The following is a 21,644-nucleotide window of genomic DNA, read 5'->3' as shown; positions in this document are numbered from 1 at the left end:
ATAAGATCTATTGTATAACTCGAGAGATGTAAGATAAAATCACGATAAAGTCACGACTTGCTTCAATTTTGTTTCAAGTAGTACGTATCTCCCACTTAATTGCGGTGGCATAAAAACTTTTCCATGTCAAGCAGTTGCGCGTCGCTGATTGAAGTTTCACTTGTGAAAGATTTTATCCCAAAATTCATAGAGGAGGATGTGGTGGTATCTCTTTATCAGTTCTCGTCTTTTCCCAAGGGGCACCTTACACGCGCAACGCGGTATGGAGCGGAACGCGATGTCGACGGTGCGACGATTAATCGTGGGCCGACATAGTCGTTTGGCAAACGTGCCATCTTTCCTCTCTCTCTCCTCGTCGGTGGGCAAGACACAATGCTCGTGGAATAATATCGTAAGACGGCGCGAGCGCGGGCTGTACGGCAAGAGAGAAATAGTTGCGGACATTAGCTGTCCACGGCACCATAAGTAGAGCGACTCCACCGTCGGAGCGGCCTCCTAAGTGGCCCCGAATACGCTTAAGCGAGGGCAACCCCGGCCGTATCCTCGGCTCGCATAAATTTCGCGTAATTCGCTCCGGCTAATGCAAATTGCGAATGCACGGATCCGGAAGCTAACACCTTCCCGATAGCGGGAAGAGAATATCGCGCGTATAGGGCAACCGCCGGCGCATCCTATTAAAGCTTCCTCTTAAGGGATGAGATGTCCTCACCCTCTAGCACTCTATCTGCCCGTTCCCCCCTCCCCTCTCTCGTTCCACCCTCCTCCCTTCCTCTCGGCGTGGAAAAAGGAAGAGGCGAGGAATGCAAACGCGCGGAAGAGCCCGGTTGCTTTGATTCACTGACAAGTATCGCCGCATTAATTAGTGCGGCCTTCGTCTCCGCCCTCGCTAACGAATGTGGGAAGCTCTTAACTCGTGCTAACATGCGAATATAAATAAAGTTGGACAAGAGCGAAATATGCGATATTCTACCGGCAAGTGTAGTTATCATATAGCTTCTCTTTGCTTTGCTTCCCATGTGTAAACTTTCCTAAAATAAAGTAGAAATATTACGTGATATCCAGTCAGAACTGGATGTTTATTACAATAACTTTAAGGGAGTATTAATGGTAATACAATTTGCGTTGGATTCAACATTATATCAATTATACGTATAATTCTGATTTAATTAACACGCAGAATTTTGTAAAATATGAAAAGTCTTTTTTATAGAATACAAAGAATTTTACAATGTATATCTTTTATTCAAAAATATACGCGATTTAAACGAAAAGAGCAAAGTTTTCATAAACATGAATCGGACACTTTGGTCATTTCGATTATATAACATTATCGACCATCAGAATGGGTTAGTTCATGCAAGAGCGATTTTGCGGGTAGATACGCCAGACGTTTCTCTCCATCTGGCATGGACAATTTTCGCAACGTGCCGCGTAAGCACCCACCGCGGCACAATGCTGACCGATCAGAATAGCCAGCAGATTCCGCTTAATCGGACCGGGTGATTAAAAAATGCGCGGGTCGAACGTGCGCGTCCTCGTTTGCGTCCCGTTTGGTCACGACAGGCGTAGTGGAAGTAGCCAAATCGGCTGTACTCGTGCATGTTTCGCCCATAATGCTGGCGCTTTATAATACAAGATTTTGGAGCTGTTCTCCACCCTCTCATAGAAGTTTAGCAGTGCAGACTCTCTGCAGAACTGTAGATTAGAGTGCGAACTTAGAGGAATAGTAATTATTACAGTAACGCAGTCTTGAATTGATAGTGGTAAAGAGTCAAATGTTTTCAACGAATTGAGCTTTGAGGGAGCACACGAACAATGGCACTTTATTCTCTCACGTATTTCGAATAAATCTTGCTTAAATAATCTTTCAAGTTTTGCGCACGATCAAAGGGAATGATGTCTTTCAAATGCAAAGATTTTTTGTAACGTAAGTCAAAAAAGAAAGAATTTGAAGAATTTCAACGAGATAATCGACAGTTTTTAAAGAAACTCCAATAAAGAATTTGTTTATAAAAAAGCAGTTTACAATTGCAAGATTATTTTGTGCGGCAAGAGATGTACAAAGATTTAAAAAAAAAATAGTTTCTGTATTTACATTGACTTAAAGATAATAAGTATATTGCCACATTTGTATTTCATGTACTCTCTTTCTCTTTTATATTTATCGCGAAAGTAACTATTCAACTTTTTTTTCTAAAATATTTTATTTTAAGCAGTATAAATTTAAATATCTTGTTCATTTCACTATTAATGTCTTGTTAATATCAATATCATGTTCTTTTCATTACTAATATAAGTATTTAAAGAGATTACGCACCAAAGACATTATTTCTAATTGTTTTTTTGATCTCATTTTGTGATATATCATTGATGCATGTAATCAAGATGACTTGACGTGATATAAAGGATAAGAACAGATGCGGGTGATGAGGTCTAAAAAGAAAATCGCAAGAGGGAACGAACCTCGAAAGGTGGATGCACGCGAAATTGTGGAAGCGCTTTAGAACTCTCTGCATGGCCCGCATTCCTTCAGACGTCTCGACGCTTTAGAAACGTATCGTATGAGAGCACGTGGCGAACGGAGTCTCTCGTCCTTTTCCTCATCCTCCGACTTTCTTCTTTAAAGAAGATCGGGCTTTAACCCTTTCGAAACGTAGCGGTTTTATTACCAGAAAAAGAACATTACAAATACGTTTACTTTCTCTTGGCTGTTGTTTCTCTGACAACACAGAATCGATCTTTAATTACACCTTTAATTACACATTTACTTTCGACAAATTTGTAATTGTCATTATTTATGAAATGTTTTAATTTTATTTTTAAATATTGGTAACAGTCTCAAAATAAAAATTCTATCGAAATATATATACTATTTCAACTACTATTACTTTTTTTAAAAAAATTACAAGAAAAATTTAAGGAATATTGTATTATACTTTATCATAAACGTTATTTTTGATCGCTATATTTTTAATATCTTATTAACATTAATTAACATTTTCTTTATAATTCTTTTATTGTTCGGTTAAAATTAGTGCAATTTTTTGATATTAAGTTACTTTCATTCCCAAGTGTTAAATACACAGCAGCTCAAAGATTTTGTTATGTGCTGACTTGTTATCAATTTCGAGGGAGTATTACATCAACTATAAAGTGAAAAGAAAATAAAATTGGATATTTTTTATCGAGGTTATCGCAGAAATAAAATCCTTGTGAGATTGTGTATATTAAAGTGTATATGTTTCGTCGGGAATTAACCGAAACGATAAGTCGATATAATACTAAAACGCGGTTTTCCGATACTTCTATGAATGCAGTTTTCCATACTTACGCAAATTGAAATTCTCGCAAACCCTGATTGCAATGTCGTAATGTAGTTAAACGAGCTTTTACATAAAGATAGTATTAGGAATCGATATTTTTCGTAACGACATTGCAATCGTACTCACAGTAATATCAGTTTTTATATCGATATAGATTGAAATATGGTAGAGCAAAAAATTCGGTCTCTTTTTTTTTGCCTCTTACTTTAAAGATGCAGCGCATTGGAAAGGATTGAATATTGAATGTTAAGCATTAGCACACATTTACGAGATGTTTGTACAAGCTCTTGCAATTTGCATTTGCGCTTGTTTTAGATTTCTTCTTTAACTCACTTAACGTAGAACACTGTTAAACACGCACGACCTATATTTATTTTGATAAATATAGTTTGGGAAGTTGCTACAAATTAGGGAGATGTGGAATATATCAACAAGATTTTCTTTCCAAATAAATGTACGCCATTTCCAAAACAAACGACTTACACATATTTTATAATGTAGACCAGCCTTTTTCTTCAATATTGCGTGTCTAAATGGGTTTTGCCCAAAGGTATAATAAAACCTGCTTTCCTGTTTTTTTCCCCTCTCTCTATCGTCCTTTTCTTCTCGTTCTTTCTCCGTTCTTTCACGTTCTATTTTTTTCTTTTTTCGATCGATGCTTTTTAAACGCCTTGCGTACGTTTCAAGCGGTGGCTCGGAAAATGTTGAAAAATAAGCAGCGTCGCTCATCCGCGGAATAATTTATTTGGAGAGCCCGAAGCCACTAAGCCCTGCGGAAATTGTCTGCAGTCCCTCACAAAACTCCGAGCTATCCCTCTCCTCTTTCTCAGTCACCGTTCTCTTCGGCCGACTCTTTTCACTTCCGTACACTTTCTTTCCCTCTTGCTTCTTTCGCTCTCTCTTTCTCGAGTGAGTCAACAATACGCCGAGAAACGTCCATTGTCGAATGCTTTTAAATTTGAAATACAAACCGTCTACCCCACCGCTTACACCTTATCTCGTCTATACTACCCTCCTCTCCGAACCTATCAACGTCATTGGACATATGTGGTTCGAAAGAATTCTCCACTCGCGTTTTTTCCTGCATCATCCTTTACGCTCGTAGGTTCGAGCTCTTCGATTTGATCGACTTCCTTGATCGAAAGAAGTGAGAATTCAACGGCAAGAACTGGTTGAAGACCTTGAGAATGCGCATGTCTACTTTACTGCTTAACTTATTTTATAATATTTGTTAGCTTTTACAAGTTAGATTACAGTTTCCAAAGCACTTATGTTTAACTTGTGTCATTATATGCTTTCCATTTAATGCAAGTAGTACTCCTGTCTATTGCTAACATTGAATATTATTTATTTCATTGGATTACAAAACATGTTAGCCGTAAAATAACTTTGCTAAGTAAAATAAACGACTAACATTAGCAGTCCTTTACATCAAATGCGTGAAAAAGAATTACAGTTGCAAGAGTTTTCAATGTTGGAATTATGTGAAATGTTAAGATTTCACTTGGGGCTGTTGATTCAAGTCTCCCTGGAAGACTCGGGACTCCTTGAGAAACAGAAACGTAATTAGAAGGCACGGAAGCGGAAAGGGAATTAGTCACTTTGTAATCGTAATTCGGGAAAGTTTATGGCTCGCGGTTTATGAAGACGCATCCCGTCGAGTCGCCGGGAAAGTTCTGGTTATCGCGCCAACGAATTAAACCGATACAGCCGGGTTGCGGCATCTGTTACTAACGGCTTAACTCACTCGCCCTTTGCGCCGGATATACGGAGTACAGCCGGCATGAATATAAGTCGAAACTGGGGCACCTACATCAGACAGTTGCGGAAGGAACGAGAAATAAAAAAAATCCCATAAATCACGGACAGAAATCAAGGAGCAGGATAGTGAATGTAGCTATCTACGAAAAGAGCTGGGAGACTGTAAAAATAAAAGGTATCTCCCTCTCTAATTTATTGTAACGATTCTTATCTTTTGTTATCTGTGAAATTTAGAAGTATATACCAATGATTATGAATTTTTTTTAATCCGCGCACTTTCTCAAGAAGATATATTAAGAGTTTTAATATGTAATAAAAACAAGTATATATTGATTATTTATATTCCACGTTTAACAATGGAGTCACTAAATTAAAAATGCCAATAAGAGCCGACACAAGATAATCGTGTATGCGTACAAGTTTATTCAAAGAATTAACAAAAGTTTCAACCCTAGTTTTTTTGTCTCATCTTTACGAAAGATATAAATTACATTAAATGAACTCAGAAGGATTGTACAGAATCAATTGCATTAGGTGGAGAACCGGTGCTTCGTTAATTCAGTTTCAATGATTACATATTATGTAGGTTATAGTAGTCGCATAACAAAACTATATAATAACTATATGAAATAAAACGTAACAATTCTAAACTTGTAAATTAGTAAATTTGAAAGCTTACATAGTCATGCGTTTTTTTCTTTGATTTTTCTTTGAATTTTGCAATTCTATAATTATTCATGTTTTATTTTGAAAAAAATCTGTGGAATTTACTGTTGAATGGTAATCAACAAGAATAGACGTTACAAGTGAATCAGTTTTAAGCTATTAACGTGCTAATCGAATACAACTGGTGTATGCCAACATTTCAGTACGTATTATCAAAATAGATGAAGAGCAATTACGTTCGTAACATAATTAACATAATAATAATGATGTTCTTATTTATATTATTACTCTATTTACATATGATGGTATAATGATAATTTTTAGACGATCGACTGTTTGTGATAGCTCATTCGGCGTTCTTAAGACAGTCTCAAGGAGATTTTCGATGGTTTCCCTTCTCACACCGACGTAAACATAAAATCGAGAAGCTCACCCTTGCGGCTTTCAATGCCTCACCCTTTTTGATTTCCGGCTTCGGCGAAATGCGATCTTGTTAATGGCGCATAACATCAACAGAAATTTTTCCGTCCAATCCCTTTTTCCTGTCACGAAATAAACTATTGCTGTCTGTCGAACAATCCGAACATACCCCCGACGCTTGTTAAGAAAAGTTGAATAAATCACAAAGAAACAGGAAATTCAATGTTCAACAAAACAACTACTACGCGAATGAATCCATATCAAGTAAAGGAAAGAAGTAAAAAAAAATAGCACAGAAATGATATATAGATGCGCTTATAACAAATATAAATATATTCATGCTTAATATAGCTGTCATCCTTCATAATTGCCATAATTGCCATGTTATATCGAGTCTATTTTTAGCTCGCATGTAAAGTTGTCAAATTTATATGACGCACACGTTCGCAGCCTTAACGAGCTTGGAAATTACCAATGTAAAAAAGGGATGCACTATATCTTTCGTTAACAGCAAACGTTTTATACTACAGCTGTATGTGTCATGTTTATTGAGCGCAGCGTTAAACTAGAAGCTAGTTATCAAATTTGTATGTGACACAAACAGAACGTTCACTACGTTTTCTGTATACAAAAAAGCTTTTTGATTTAATATGTCAATTTTCTATGAAAATAGAAGTGGATGAAAACTCTAATGCGTAAATAGATATTCAGCTATTTTCTCAGTCAGTTTTTAATTTTTCACTGAGAAAAATTGCGAGACTTAATTGCATTAATTTTATTTAATTTGTCTCGGTTGCTCTGGTCTAAAATTCATATTAATGGTATTGAAACTGACGATCCATCAATTTTTAATGACTTGTTATGATTTACAAGCATCAGCGCTAACAGACGTCAATGAAGCAAGAAAAATTACATTTAAGGGACCGTTAAAGATTCAACGGATGTTATCTGTCTCGTTGGTGAAGATTGATGGATCGTCAATGTCTTTAACTAGAATTTGAGGGAGTTGATGAGTCGAAGGTTAAATACTTGTTTCGTCAATGTTAAAATAAATTTTTTTCGCGAACAGTAAGATAACAGTATTGCAAGAAATATATTTTTTTTAAATACATAATTATATAAAAATTAATATTTTAGTTAATAGTATGTAATTTCCCATATAAGTTGTAATATATAATTATTTATTCTTGTAATAATCATTTATTTTTATTAATAACTTGTATTTCTTAATCGGTTAAATGTTATAAATAATTTCATAAAAATGTTTTTCATCAAACTTTACTTTATAATTGGAGTAATAAAATATAAAATAAAAAAGGTTATTAAATAAATATGAATCAGGTGATATTATTAGTTATCTCGGAACAAATAAAATTTTATTCTATCTTTGTTTTATCCTCATATCCATTAAATACTTATTTTCTTATTATTATCTTGATTTATTGAACAATTGAGAAAACCGAAGTTAGCATGATATTTTCTTTACTTTTGGATCGCGCACGAATGGAGTCTGCACGCCTTGCACTGTAAATGACGACGAATCGCTAAAATAAAATAGCGCGTGCACGATGTAGACTGCAGATACCTCCACCCTAGTGTACATGAAATATAAATAATTAGTATGATATACATAAACTTCGTGCGAGTGAGTAGATGTATCGGGCGCGTTATATCGGTACAACTTATGATTTCGAGAGCGGCAGTATTTTACCCGTTAAATTAGCATAACTGCTCGCGATTTATGTCATTCGTTTTGAGAAAACTTTTGTCGAGATAAATCATTATGATGCATTATTAAGTAATAAATGGAAACTAATGAAACGAATGAACCACTTGGATATTGGTGAGACAAAACGCATATCACATACACATAAATACATATTTCTACATTGCACTCCCATATTAAGCTCATGAGATTAACGTTAAAAAAGTAGAAAGACGAGATGAATGTGTCATGTTATTTTATTGAAAGCAAACTAGCGTCTCGATCTTTGCTGGAGAATTTAAGGCTATCCGCGAAAATAATGGGCGACGGATACTGCGTGAGAGAAAAGCGAGATGCGTGTGATGGTCCATTCTCCGCAACCCTAAGAGAAGGCAGTGTCATGTTTCTCGATGTCGAAGACGACGCCCTAAAAGCGTTTCTCTGGACGCGATCCCTTAACGCAACTTGAGCTGGTGACGGCGTGCAGAATTTTCATTCGCGATAACGAGCGATTAAAAAAGGAGAAGCAAGGAAGGTATGAAAAGAACTAAGAGTTGTTTCGTTACGCTGATATACGATGTGGTTCATCATTCATTTTTGCCGAAATTGCGCTCTTCGCTGAACCTTATGAAGAATAAACGTCGCTCGTTTTGGAAACTACTTTCTTGACTGCGCATCTTGAATTATGCATTATCTACCAACAATATGTTCGCCCAAGTATACATTCCTCCAAGTATTGTTATCTTACATTAGACTTACTCGGCAAGCATATAGAGATTGGCCGTGTAACAAGGATATAGAAGTTGGGCGAGAAACACATCAGCTTTTCGCAAAAGTGTCATTAATTTTGTACTGATTTTCCAAGTTTATAGTGTATCTTTAGAGAAAATCGAGACGGAGGATTGAAAAGATATTATAAGTTATAGAATTTTGACGAAAGATGTTTCATAAGAGCGGAGCTGTACTTTTCAATTTGTTTTAAATAAATTTCAGTTTAATTAAAATTTAAAGCTTAATTGCAATAGTTTTTGATAGAAAAAAAATTAGAAAAGCATAGACTAATTGAGTGTAGAGGGAAAAGGGATCTTTCCTTGAGAATTGCAACTTACGTAGTTAAATTATACGTATCTTGTTTTCAACGTCCTGTACAAATGTGTAATTTGCGTAATGAACCGCGATCGCAAGAAGTTATTCTCGCGTTTCCCAGCAGTTTGCTGGCCAGTTCGTGTCGCGCGACTTGGTAAAAGGGAGAATACGAAGGGAAGGAAAAACAAGGAGAAGTGCAGATGAAGGGGAGAAGAGAGATAGGGAGAGAGAAAGACGACGAAACAGTCTATCTCACCTGTTCTTTTCTCTCTCCTTTCCTCCATCCCCCCTCTCCCCTCTTTCTTCCACGTCTGTTTCCCTTCTCGGCCTCTTCAACTTGCTTCATAGAAGCGTATTCTCGGGCGATCCATTTCCAGATTAAACACGCGTAAAACTCCACTCTCATGCGGTACATACTAGAACTACGTTCCTCTCCTTTACTTTCGTCTTTCTTTTCCCCTCCCTTTCTCCTCTTTACGTTTGTTCGCTTCTCACGTATTCGAGTCTCCTCTTCGTTTCGAAATATCAGGGACCTCGTATACTTTTTCTTCGTTCCACTCCGAAAAGTAGATGACAGGGGATAAGACTCGCATGCTATTATTTAAAACCTCGTAGAAGTGAGCCCCCTTCGCTTTCAGAGAAACTGGAAGTATCTACTTAATCGCACGACATTTCGAGAAAGCTGACTCGTGATATCAAGAGGCGGTAGACATTTTTAAAGCGTACCAATTAGAATATTGTACATTCTACTATTAAAAGCGAACTAGTTTCAAGCGCGGAAAGAGATCAGGGACTACTTTTAAATGTTTCTACGGAGAAAATAGTTCTAATACTTAATTATAGAAAGCATTAAACGTCGATTAACGTCAATATTAATCATTAATTAACTGTTAATTATTGATATGTATGACAACTAATGAGTACAGAGAAATTAAAAATAAATGTATTTTAAATGTTTTAACGATACTTCCGTCACGCGATCTTATCAAAATTATTAGCGATGTCTGTGTCCTTAACGGACCAATTTCCGGCTATCGGGCATGTTCGAGGCGAGGTCAGGGTCAGCCAAGATCGATGAGAACGACGTTAACGAGGCGCTGGATGCGCGGACGGAGATACTTCGAGGCAAGCGTTATCATTTAAGGTGGGACGTGACATCGAAATGGAAAGTACGAAGGGAGAATCGGCGTGGGAAGAGCGAAACCACGCGTACGAAACATTTGTAGCACAAAGCTTGTCAGGGTGGCGGGAATGTTTTGCAGGGGGGGAGAGAGAGAGAGAGGTGGAATAATAGCTCGACTCGCGGAAGGTAGGTAGGACGAGATACAGGGTGGGATCTATTGAGCTCGTCGTGCGGCTGCTACGCGCGTATTAACACGTCATAATAATTACGAATGTAATCAGCGACGCGCGCGAGAGCATCCTGAATCGCGCGTTTTGCTTTCACCTCGGTTGGCCGCCTTCCTCTTCCTCCGAGGAAGAACGGACTCGCGACGTAGACGAGAGATCTCCGTGAGGGTGGAATAAAAGTTCCAGCGCGGAGAATGGTACGAGGGAAAGGTTTTGCCAGGGATTTTTACGCTATGATATCTCACTACGCCGATTTATGTAACGAGCCTGAAGCTCATTGAAAATCCGAAGATAAACGATATACGACGCGGTAAAGAGAGAGATTTTTAACAAGTATATTCTCAAATAATATTAAAAAAAAAAAACTAATCTCCGTTGTATAAAAATAAGGAGTAGAAAAATTTCTTGATAAGAAATGTCGAGAATTATTATCAGCAACGATGCATGTTATATTTTCTGAATAAGTGCTACAGAGATTTAATTGTTGAAGAAGTACAGCTCTCTGGCAGTTAATACGCTGGCGCTCGGTGACTTCGGACCAAATGTTGAACTTAATGGCGCACAGAAAATACTTACAACATGGAGGAGGAGACAGTTTCCAAAGAGAAACATTATAATCCATTGTACAAGTTAGAGAATGAAGAGCGAGGGAAAGTCTTAAGTAATCGTTAGAAAATCAATGGCGAGTTCTCAGGCAGTGTCTCACGGACAATGTGCTATAATCCACGGTCTCGAAAGCCGAAGAGGCTGCAGGCTTTCCCACGAAGTAAGCGGTTAGGCAGTAGGGAATCGGGGAACGTGCTGGAAACGCGGAAGCGTGTCCTCCATCATCGAAGTTGGAACTTGTCGGCTAATTGCATAGTTCGCCTTCTTGCCTGCAAACATCCAAATTGTCAGGAACACTTGGCCGGACTTGAGCTTTCCTCCCTCAATCTTTAGTATTTTGTATGTGTTCAGGTCGCGCGATTTTATTTCTGAAACGTGCGTTCTGTTACGTACAAGAAACTACGTATGCTATGTGTGAGATAACAAGATTCAGGATCACACACAAACTAGAAACAGCGTTGGGATAACGTTTTGAAATGCAAAGAAAAATTGAAAAATTTTTTTCCCAAATCACAAGCGTGCACATAAAACGATATTATAAAATTTTTTATTCCATTAATTTAATATATTTATAAATTGTATTTTGATAAAGTCATAATATATGAATTCTGATAATTAAAATATTTAATATTGGATATTTAAAAATTTATTTTCTTACATTACTTGTGCAAGGAAAAATATAAACAATTTCTTGATCGAATGTATCAAAATTCACGTATTGCATACAAGCAATTGCAAAAACAATTATCACCTAATCGAAAGTGGTGATTGTACATAGTTTTACAAATAACTCTTCGTTCGAGAAATCCCGACGCGCCTACCGGACAGAATTCTTATCGTCGCGTGAAATATTCTGCCGCGAAATCAAAACAGAAGCAGGCGTGACGGGGAACGTTGTTGTTCCGGCCGTTTAAATAATTCATAAGCAATATCGCGCTGTGGTCGCGGTCACGTCTCGGCTTCCCTCCTGATTGGCTCGAATTTACGAGCCATTGTCGCCTGATTGGCCGCGCTTGTGCGACGGATGGTGGCTTCGTAAAGAAAAGCACTTTATCGCCCGGGAGCATTGACGTGCCGGCGGCTGGGCGACGTTGTCGGTGGAGAGAGCATGAAACGCTTTCGGTAATTCTTCCAAGACTCACCCGCACGTCGTTCTCTCTCGTTTCTTCGCCGCCAACCACACTCCCAATTCAGCCCCGTCGAATTCCTCCGTCCTGCACAAAAGTCCCTCTCGAGGTATCCCGATAGAAACGGGAAACAGCGCGTTCTTGCTCCCGTATATCCTCTCTTCTTTCTAACATTTGCTGCCGTTTGTGCGGTATTTGTCGGTGCCATTTCATTCACGAGACGATACCGTCGGATATTCGTTTTCACGGGGTGTACCGGTGATCGTCAATGTAATTATAATTCTCATTATCAACATTGATCTTGATATGATCTTGAAAACTGTATGTTTGAGATTTCTGTAATCTTAATCTTTTACATGATACATATACTTAAGTCTCATTGCCAATTGTACAGTCAAATTTTATAACAAGTATGATTGGCCTTAACATGAATAGGCGCCGCAGAAAAATTTTCTTTCTTTTTATAAATAATTCAGATTCCGTTATTGATATCAAACATATGCGATATCGTTATATTTGTTAATCATTTATCTACACTAGTAAATTTTTTGTAGCCAAAAAATTGTGACCGCACTTGCAAGGCGATTTTTTTCGAGTGTCATATACGTGTGAAATTTCGGCGCATCGATGCCATTTGGCGAGCTCCTGAGTTTCCCGAGGTGCCTTCTTCCGCGACGGCGGCGCGAGTTTGCGAAAGGACATTATGCCCGCTACACGCCCTCGCGAGTTGCAATTTCGGTTCGGTCTGGTAGACCTCGTTGCCCGTGACATTTTGACGCAAGCTCGGAGAGAGCGGAGAACGGTGTCCGGAGGGCGGCTGTGCTAGGCAGTTATGAGTTGCTTAATTGTTTTGTCACTGTTCCTCGCGACAGCAACGTCCTCGTTGTCGTCGCTGTCGTTGTTGCTGTTGCTGCTACGCCGGAGACGGAGTTTCTCGAGATCGTTTTCGGAATAGCCGACTCGGCTTGGCCTCTCGATAACTTGGCGAGATTCTGATGTCCGCAATATCGACAGGGAGGATTGCATTGTTCGCCGAAGACGAAGTTTCCAGTGATCGGGCCAGCAGCGAATTGTATAAAGTAATCCAACGTCTTGATGAAGCAACGAACCACGATGTATTCGTTAGATTTTCTGAGGCATTGGATTCTTATTACAAGAAATTGTTGAATTTCACGTATGCTTATATGTGATAGTATTATAGACACATGTGGGATAAAAGACAACTTCCCGGGTTCTTAAACCTATAATTACAATAGAATCTTATTTTAACGTTGCACTTTGCCAAAGGCTACTAAAGTATAAAAAATATTTTTAATGTTATATTACATTTCAACTGAATAACTTTAAAATTGTATTAGGAAAGGCTCTGGAGAAATAAATCAAATTAAGAATTTGTGCTGATAGAGATTGAGTAGTGTAGGTTAATATAATTAGCGTATAAACGTTACATAAATTTTAGATGTTTTGATTCTAGTTTTGGATCATCTTCAGTGCGCGGATACAATCTTCTATTCCACTTACGGCCGTGTGTGTGTGTGTGTGTGTGTGTGTGTGTGTGTGTGTGTGTGTGTGTTATTCCGATCCGCATCGTTGTATGATAGATACGTTTTTTTTTAATGACTTTAGTTTATGAACTAGCATGTCAGATTAGTCGAGCAAGTAATTTAACACGGTTACTTTGTATAACAATGTATTCATATTCTGCATTGCCGTAACTTAATATTTGCTCAATCATTCATGCGTCGTAACTTTTCCTGTAACCTTTAATCATTACTTATTCGCCTTCATATCTCTTTCTATTGCTGTCGCTGTAAAGAGCCATCCAGATGGCAGCCGTTAAAGGTACATCGTGCCGCGATATTGGCTGGCGCCGAATGTCGGTGACGCTGTCGAAAAGACTACTGACAAGCGTTGTTATTAAAAATCTGAAGAACCGTGAGCTCAATGCTGTAGAAACGAAACAAGCGTCTATCGTTTGAAATAAAATATTTTTAGAATATATTTAAGGCAGAACCATCATGTATCTCAGATTTGAAACAATATTTTTATGCTACTTTAAAACGAATCGCATTTTTAATTAACTCAATGAACTTTTAAATGAAGAGAAGGACCATGGAATGATCAGAGTAGAATTTTAGAGTGTAATAATATTTTTTATGCAATTTTATATACATTTTCTATTTTTTTTTCTAACTGCAGACTGTTACTTTCGGCCTTGAAACACAGTTTTAAATTGAACCAGAATAGTAATATCACAATATTAAAAATTAATAATCAATTTAATAATTCAACGAGTTCTTTGCAGTGTTTAAGAGATACTTATCAGCATCATTATCACAAGAGACGCTCATTAGCAGCGTTATTAAATTAATTATCAATTTAATAGGGTGATTAAAACAAGACCAAAAGTAACGGTGCGCAGTTTGAAGAACTAGAAAATCTATATAAAGTTACATAAAAAAATATTAGGCACTAAAATTTATTATTGTCGATAAACATTTTTTATTCTTTTAAACAGATAAAATAAATTTAGCTTCATATGGCTTAGATACATGTGGCTTAGTGCTAATTCTGAAGTAAACGATAAGGCAAATTTTCCTTCTCAGGTTATAAACGGAGCTATATTTGAGCTCGTACTAATTTTCACTAGTACGAGCGTCTCTTTTGACACATATGCCATTAAAAATTTCAGATCGCACGGCCGAACGATAAAATCGCATTAAGCGAGCCTCCTTCGTCGTCATGCGAGACGAATTTCCATTGATGGTTTTCCGAGCCTCGTCTCGACTCGATCGCGATAACGACGCGCGAAAAATAATGTGCGTTGGATCGAAGCGGTAGTCCATTTTTATCGGCCTATACATCTTGGCGGGTACGTCGCGAAGGGTACCTTGGTACGCAGCTGGCGCGAATATTAAAAGCAATCGCTCAGTCCCGCGTAATAACTGACCACCAGTATATAGCACACAGTCGCACTTTCCTACGCTTTACAATCCGCTCAGTTGTGTGAAGAGAATAATAGTCCCTCTCTCTTTCTCGGAGCTTTTTCCTATTTTCAGTGTGAGACTGTGCGGAGTAAAGTTTTCATGCTCCATAATAACCGTAAAAATAATAAATCGAAAAGCGCGCGCATAATACTTATGCTTCAATGCTTGCGCGTTAAGAGTTTTTTTTTCGTAAATGAATAACGTTCCAGGAGAAATAGAGGCGTGTTGCAATAATGGGCACAAATAAAAAAGTTTAACACTTAATTTTAAACTTGGATTCGACGTATTTACTGCAAAAAGTAGTAATGTTGCTGATTAGATTATGCCAATTCTAATATTATCGTTCCAAAAATACTGACTATCGCGTTTTGGAGTACTTGACGAGATTCATTTATAATTATTAAAACTTATTATTAAGAAATGATGTACGTGTAATATTAATGATAAAATATAATAACCACATTCATCGAGAATACTTCATTGGCGCGTGAATGGAATATAGATAGATAAGAGATGAGATAGACGAAATCGGGAATGAAACGACGATATTCTGTCATTGTGAAGCTATGAAGGAAAAATGTGCGCGAATAACAAAAGCCTTTCATTCAAAGATCCGAGTAATGCGAGACGAATGCATTACTGACTGACAAGATCGTCTCTAAATTAAAATCCAGCGGGATCATAAATTTTTGTACAATTTTTATTAATTTATGTAAAAAATATATATATGAAAATAAACACATGACGCGTGATCATGATTCTTTTGTGCAAAAATATAAACATTTACTTTCACTACTAAAAGAATATTCAAGTCTTAATAGAATTGCAAGAACAATTTGTCTTTCAATGAACATTGTTGAAAGTTAACAAATCCAGGAGGAGCCAAGTACTTTTTCCCTATGGATGCACTTAGATAACGTCTCCGTTCTCACAACGATGACGTCGACGACGAGATAATGGGAAGGAAGCGGGAAAAAGCGGCAGGTCCGGCACGGCGGAAATGATCAGTTGCAAAATCGTGGTCGCGTATTTGCCTTTAATTTGCCGAGCGAATTAACCGGGTATTTGAGGCGAACAAACGCTATCGCACCGTTACCATCGATGTTGAGGATGGAAACGAATCTGCGATCTCTCTGTCTTTCTCTCTCTCTCTCCGAAATTTAATAATAATTCTCGTCTCCAAAACCCCACACATCGCCAAATATGACATCGCCGATGAATTCCCCGCTGTTTCTATCAGCGCGATGAGACTGACCGCCTCTCTGCGCGAGTTCGATGTTGTCCGAACGGAGACGGAAATTCGGGATAGAAATAAATTATTAAACGCGTTCTCTGTTTAAATAGCTAACGAGCCGACGGCAAAGCCGCACCGAAGAAATAGAAATTGCGCGGCCGATAAATAAGCAGAGAATTTCGTCGCCATAAAGAGTGTTTGACAATTGTTGGGATAATTAGAGAAGAAATGATCCGTTTCTAGCAATTTGTGTCATATTAGAGAAAGGCCGGTGCTTTTCGTTTTATCGGAATAGGTAACAGCTATTCGAATTCTAAAGATGTTATAAAGGACATTATAAATGCTTATCTTACTATTGAATTTAAAAGCACGTTAGTAAAATTTTGAAAAATAAATTTTGTCATTTTCAAAGGATTTGCGTGTTCACCGGCTTTGGAATTCGGTGAGGCTGCTCGTAATTCGAGCCGCAAGTCATTCGTTCCCGGCGTTATAATTGAAACTTTAACATTATACGGCCTCCCCGGCTATTTTCGCGTCTCCTCTGTCTTTGATACGAGCGTACGCGACCACATACCTCGTATAACAGTTTAACCAGCATTCGAATTCCTACAGAATTAGCGCGAGTTCGCCTGTGAAATTTCTCGTTCGCGTTATCCGCGGATGCAGTTCGCCCTGAGAGAAATGGGGCAGGGAGAAGGGTGGATTGAGGTTTCGGTGCGAGACCACCGCTTACGGCCGCGACGGCGACGGGGATGGCGCATGGTGCGGCGGTGGGGTGAACGGGGGGGTCTCGCGAAGAATGGCGTCGTGAATTACTTTTCCAAATGCTCCCGATCCGACTCGAGGCTCTCCTTTCTACCGCGTCCCTTCAGGGTAGAAGCATCCAGGGGTAGGTGGCTCTTCCAATTTCCAGGCGTGCCAACCAGATTGAATTTCTATCGTCTTCGACAACGACGACAACGACGAGAACGACGACGACGACGAGAACGACGACGACGACGACGACGACGACGACGACGGTTGGCGGCCGATCATTTCGCGAGATATCGGGTAACTGGGTTATGTTTGCGAAAATGGCTTCGAGCCTCTCGATTTTTCTCGGTAATGCTACCTCTCCGTTCCCGGCAACGTTCTCTTTTTCTCGCTTGCCTTCGCGCGCGTCTGCGTTTCCCTCTGTCTCCCTCGCTCTTCGTTTCGCTTTCTATCTTCTCGTTACCAACTCTCTGTTCTGCCCTCGCGAAACCATCGTTCGGTGAGACGAATCGAATGAATGGGACATCGAAGGATCTCTCACGTTGATCGACTGAACGACCACGAATTGCGTCTCGTTGACAACGTCTATTACATCAGATAGAGAAAAGTGATTACGAAACGGCACAAATACCATCTCTTTGACATTTATCATTATTATTGTGCAATGCAATTTATGGCCACGGGGAGACGTTGAGTGAAGAATTGGAATTTTTTAAATGCATCGAATACAAACGTAAAGTCGATTTGGAACAATCATCAAATGGGTTGAAACAATCTAATTGTATGTTAAAAGAAAAACGAGAAATATATACGAGTACATAAAACTTATAATAGTTTATTTAATGTTACAAGACAATTAATCTTTGACCATTAGCATAAAAATCTTTCCCGCCTTGTCTATTCTTGCGGCTATGAGATAGGAACATCATCGGTTATTCCAATTTCTCTGGTTTAGATATATACATATATACATCTAAACCATCGTCATAGCTCGCAACTTCGTATCCGACGGGCGACATGTACAGCGAAATCCGTTGCAAATAGCTCCTGCGGGTGCAGTAGCGAAGTTTGAGAGGCACTTCCTTCATCCCCGCCTGCCTTTCCCTTATATCGGAAGGCGAGATCAGAAGAAGAGGTATTACCAAAGCGAAAGAACGGTGGGAAGACTTTCTCTCGTCTCTCGTCTTCCGTCTCCCGTCGTCGTCGTCGTCGTCGTCGACGACGACGACGACGACGACGTCAAGACACTTCTCTTGTCCGGGAGCGTGCGAGCGACCGGTGTGAACTTCGCCGTAGGGGATTATGCAAACGGGAGTGGTTTCTGAGTACGGGAAGAGAGATAGGTAGAGAGAACCGCCGCGCCGCGTTGCGTCGGGGTGGATGATGACGGTGACGGTGCCTGTTGGTGGTGATGGCGGCGGGCGGTGGGTTCCCTTGCTTGTCATTACCACGTTTGTGGCTTCCACCGCCCGGGGTGCCGGTCGCTCTCTGTTTCGAGAAAGCTTGGCGCTAGAGAATGGTAAAACTCGTTTCCTCGGTTTGTATAGAATATCCCTTTTTTTATGGCGCGTCAATAACGCTCTCAAAGCTAATTACAAGCACGCGCCGAAAATCACGCGCGCCGACCTAATAATTCGTGATTACGATCGTTGCCTCGTAAAAGCGCGAGATGAAAAACGGGAGAATTAAAATTTTATAACTTGCGTGGGTAAGTTTCCGCGAACAACAGTGTGATAGAATTATTTTGAGAATTTTTAGGAAATATTATCGCATGGCTGTTGAATCTCGAATATTTCCCTCATGTTATATACGCAACAAAATTTTGAATGTAACAATAAAAAGTTATTTGTGTTAGTAATATATCGATAAATCGCAATCTCGTGTATTTTGGCATTAGTTTATTTTAATACTTTTATCAAGTGTACAACGTATTAATTTTTTTCTCCATTGCAAACACATTTTACGGTTGCGAAGAATCACTGTTATAACTCGAAATAGTTTCCTATTCGGTAAAACGATGGCAACATGACGGCATGAAACTCAGAACTAAGTAGTCACGTTTAGCATTGAATATGCGCTGAGAATACGAGGGGAGAGAAGAGAGAGAGAAAGAGAGAGAGAGAAAGAGAGACAGACATTGTTTCATTTAGCATTAGAACAACTGGAATCAGCTGATCCCTTCACCGCGTTAGTAAGTAGCAGAATGATATTTCCAGCAAATTCTAGTATTAACAATAAATACTCCTGCGGATTTCCATGAGCTTAATATTCATGATGTTGTTTATCTCACACAATACTGTAAATAATGCAAATAAACAATCCGACATGTACAGTAATGTGCAGTAATGTTAATTATGTAATATAACATATTACACGTAATATAAATATAATGTAGTTTTATAATTGTATTAATTAACAAAGATATTTTTGTATTAAAAAGCTACTCATTTCGTAAACTGAGTATCAAAAAGATAGGATAATATTTTTTTAAAGATTTATAAAATGAAAAGGGGTGTCCGTGCGTGGTTCGCCGCGTCAGAAATTTACGTAGTTGTCCCGCCAGAAGTTTCTGTGGTATTCGGTGTGGTTCCAAGCTTTTTAGCAAAGCGCGGAACGTAAGGTGCTCTTACGTTCGACTTAGTTGGTCTGTTCATCCCCCTCGGGATCGTCCGCGAAGTGAAAAAAGACGGCGGCGGTGGCGGCGGCGGTGGCGGTAGCCGAGGTTTCGGTTAGTCGATTCGGGAGTTCTCGAGCACCTACTCTTTATTACTATGTAATTAATTGTAATGGGGATTTCAACTGGGAAAACAGTCCGCCGAGAGCTTCCCCTTTTGTTCGTTCGTTCGTTTATTCTTGTTCCTTCCCTTTTTCGCGTTTTCCCACTGCGCTTATGTGTAATACCTATTTTCATATTGTTTCTTCTGTTTGCTGTATTTTCATATTTGTTTCTTCTCTCTGCCCCCCTTCCTCCTTCCCGCAAAACTCGCGAGCGAACAAGATTTGTCTCCGAGTTTGAATTCGCATGTGGCGCGTAATGTTCTTTTCGTGGTTATATCCTCGACAGAACTCAGAGCTTTCGAGGCAGTTTGAGATTTATCATCGAAAAACTTAAACAAGTTGCTATATCCGGATTTTCGTACCGTTGCTTTATCACATTTTGTCTATTAATCGACTTTTAAGCAATTCATTTAATTCTCGTCGTTTTTCTGTTTCAGATCGACCCAAAGGTAGCATTTCCTAGGAGAACACATCCAAAGGTAAGAAAACTCATTTGTTTTTATTAATATTTTATTAAATACCGTTAAATTAGACGTTATTACAATTTCAATTTCCTTTTTCATGCTGTATATTATGTATTATTTAATAATCAGTTATATACAAGACAATAAATGTCATAAACAACAAGCAAAAGCTATTTTTACAAACAAAATAGTGTAGGTAAAATATAACGTCAATGCTATTAAAAGAAACGTATTTTGTATTAAAATGACGCCATATCTGATGCTTAAGCGTTGAAAATGGTCACTACGGATGCAAACTTTATCGAAAATGATTGTGAAGAATTGCAATGGTTCATTCATTTGCGAATGAGTTGACGCTGACGTTTATAATACCAATCCTTTCGGCCGACGGCGTGGCAGAGTGAAATAGCGGGTTAACGAGAATTACTCGTAGCCGGGCTCGCACAACGTTCATTTGGAACGCGGTGTTTTTGCCGCGCGTAGAAAAAGCACGGATGTGGAAACGCGTCGGCGTCGGCGTCGGCGTCGGCAGGGTCGACGTAGGGCGGGAGGGACAGCTTAAAAAGTCAAATGACGGCGCGTTCGGAGGGCGTGATTGAAGAGGGAATAATAAAGCCGACTGGTCCTAGCAATAAGAGCAATTAAACGTAATTCGCTTCGAAACCTGGGATTACTTCCTTGCCGGCGACGATAATCGCGGCAACGAAGCGACATTCGGTCGCGCCGAGGAAACGTGCGAGAAGCATAACGGGGAAAACGTGAAATAGCTGATAGGGCAAGCGGGACAGAAAGGTTGTACGAGTGCACGCATACAAAAGCGATAAGAGTAAAGTGACGAGAGAAATTTGCGCGACTTAATAATATAAATGCCAGGCATGCGAATTACCGGCGAGCGACTGAATTGCGCTAATTTTAATTGTACCCTTTCTCTTCTCCCGGTAACACGTTCTCTCTCTCTCTCTCTCTCTCTCTCCCTCTCTGCGGCATTCCCCGTACTCTGTATCTTTCCCGGTGCTATTTTTCCACTTTTGCCTACCATTGCATTTTTATATGTTTTTATAACGCGTGCGCACCACTTGCCTCCCAACTCCCCTTCACTCGACCCCTCTTCACTGACCACCCTTTCAACATTTTATTTGGATAGCAGAATCCGAAGGGACATAATTTACGACGCGCGTGTGGCCGAAATAACGATGCGCGAATGCCATCAGTAATCACACGTCTCGACAATCTGGGAAGGTGTCTGGCAATCTCGGACTGAGAAACATTTGCCAGAAATCGGGGAAAACAAATTTTGAATCGTGAGAAATAGAACGTTTTGGTGCAGATTTGAAATCAGGACAAACGTCACTTTTATGTTGCGTATGACAATCTTGCTTGGAAG

General features: G+C 39.1%; 1 protein-coding gene across 4 annotated transcripts in view; it reads left to right on the top strand.

The window, feature by feature from the left end:
• Positions 1-21,644, top strand: part of LOC105205369 (RNA-binding protein Musashi homolog Rbp6) — a 594,533-nt gene that overhangs the window by 349,403 nt on the left and 223,486 nt on the right. For all 4 annotated transcript variants that reach the window (XM_026130366.2, XM_026130364.2, XM_039452221.1 and 1 more), the window contains one exon: positions 20,234-20,275. In XM_026130366.2, the coding sequence (XP_025986151.1) occupies positions 20,234-20,275 (42 nt within the window). The remainder of the gene's footprint in view (positions 1-20,233; positions 20,276-21,644) is intronic.

Source organism: Solenopsis invicta, chromosome 7 (assembly GCF_016802725.1).
Source record: "Solenopsis invicta isolate M01_SB chromosome 7, UNIL_Sinv_3.0, whole genome shotgun sequence".
Classification (NCBI taxonomy): Eukaryota; Metazoa; Arthropoda; class Insecta; order Hymenoptera; family Formicidae; genus Solenopsis; species Solenopsis invicta.
The sequence above is the reverse complement of the archived record's forward strand: the minus strand, read 5'-3'. Positions and strand labels throughout refer to the sequence as shown.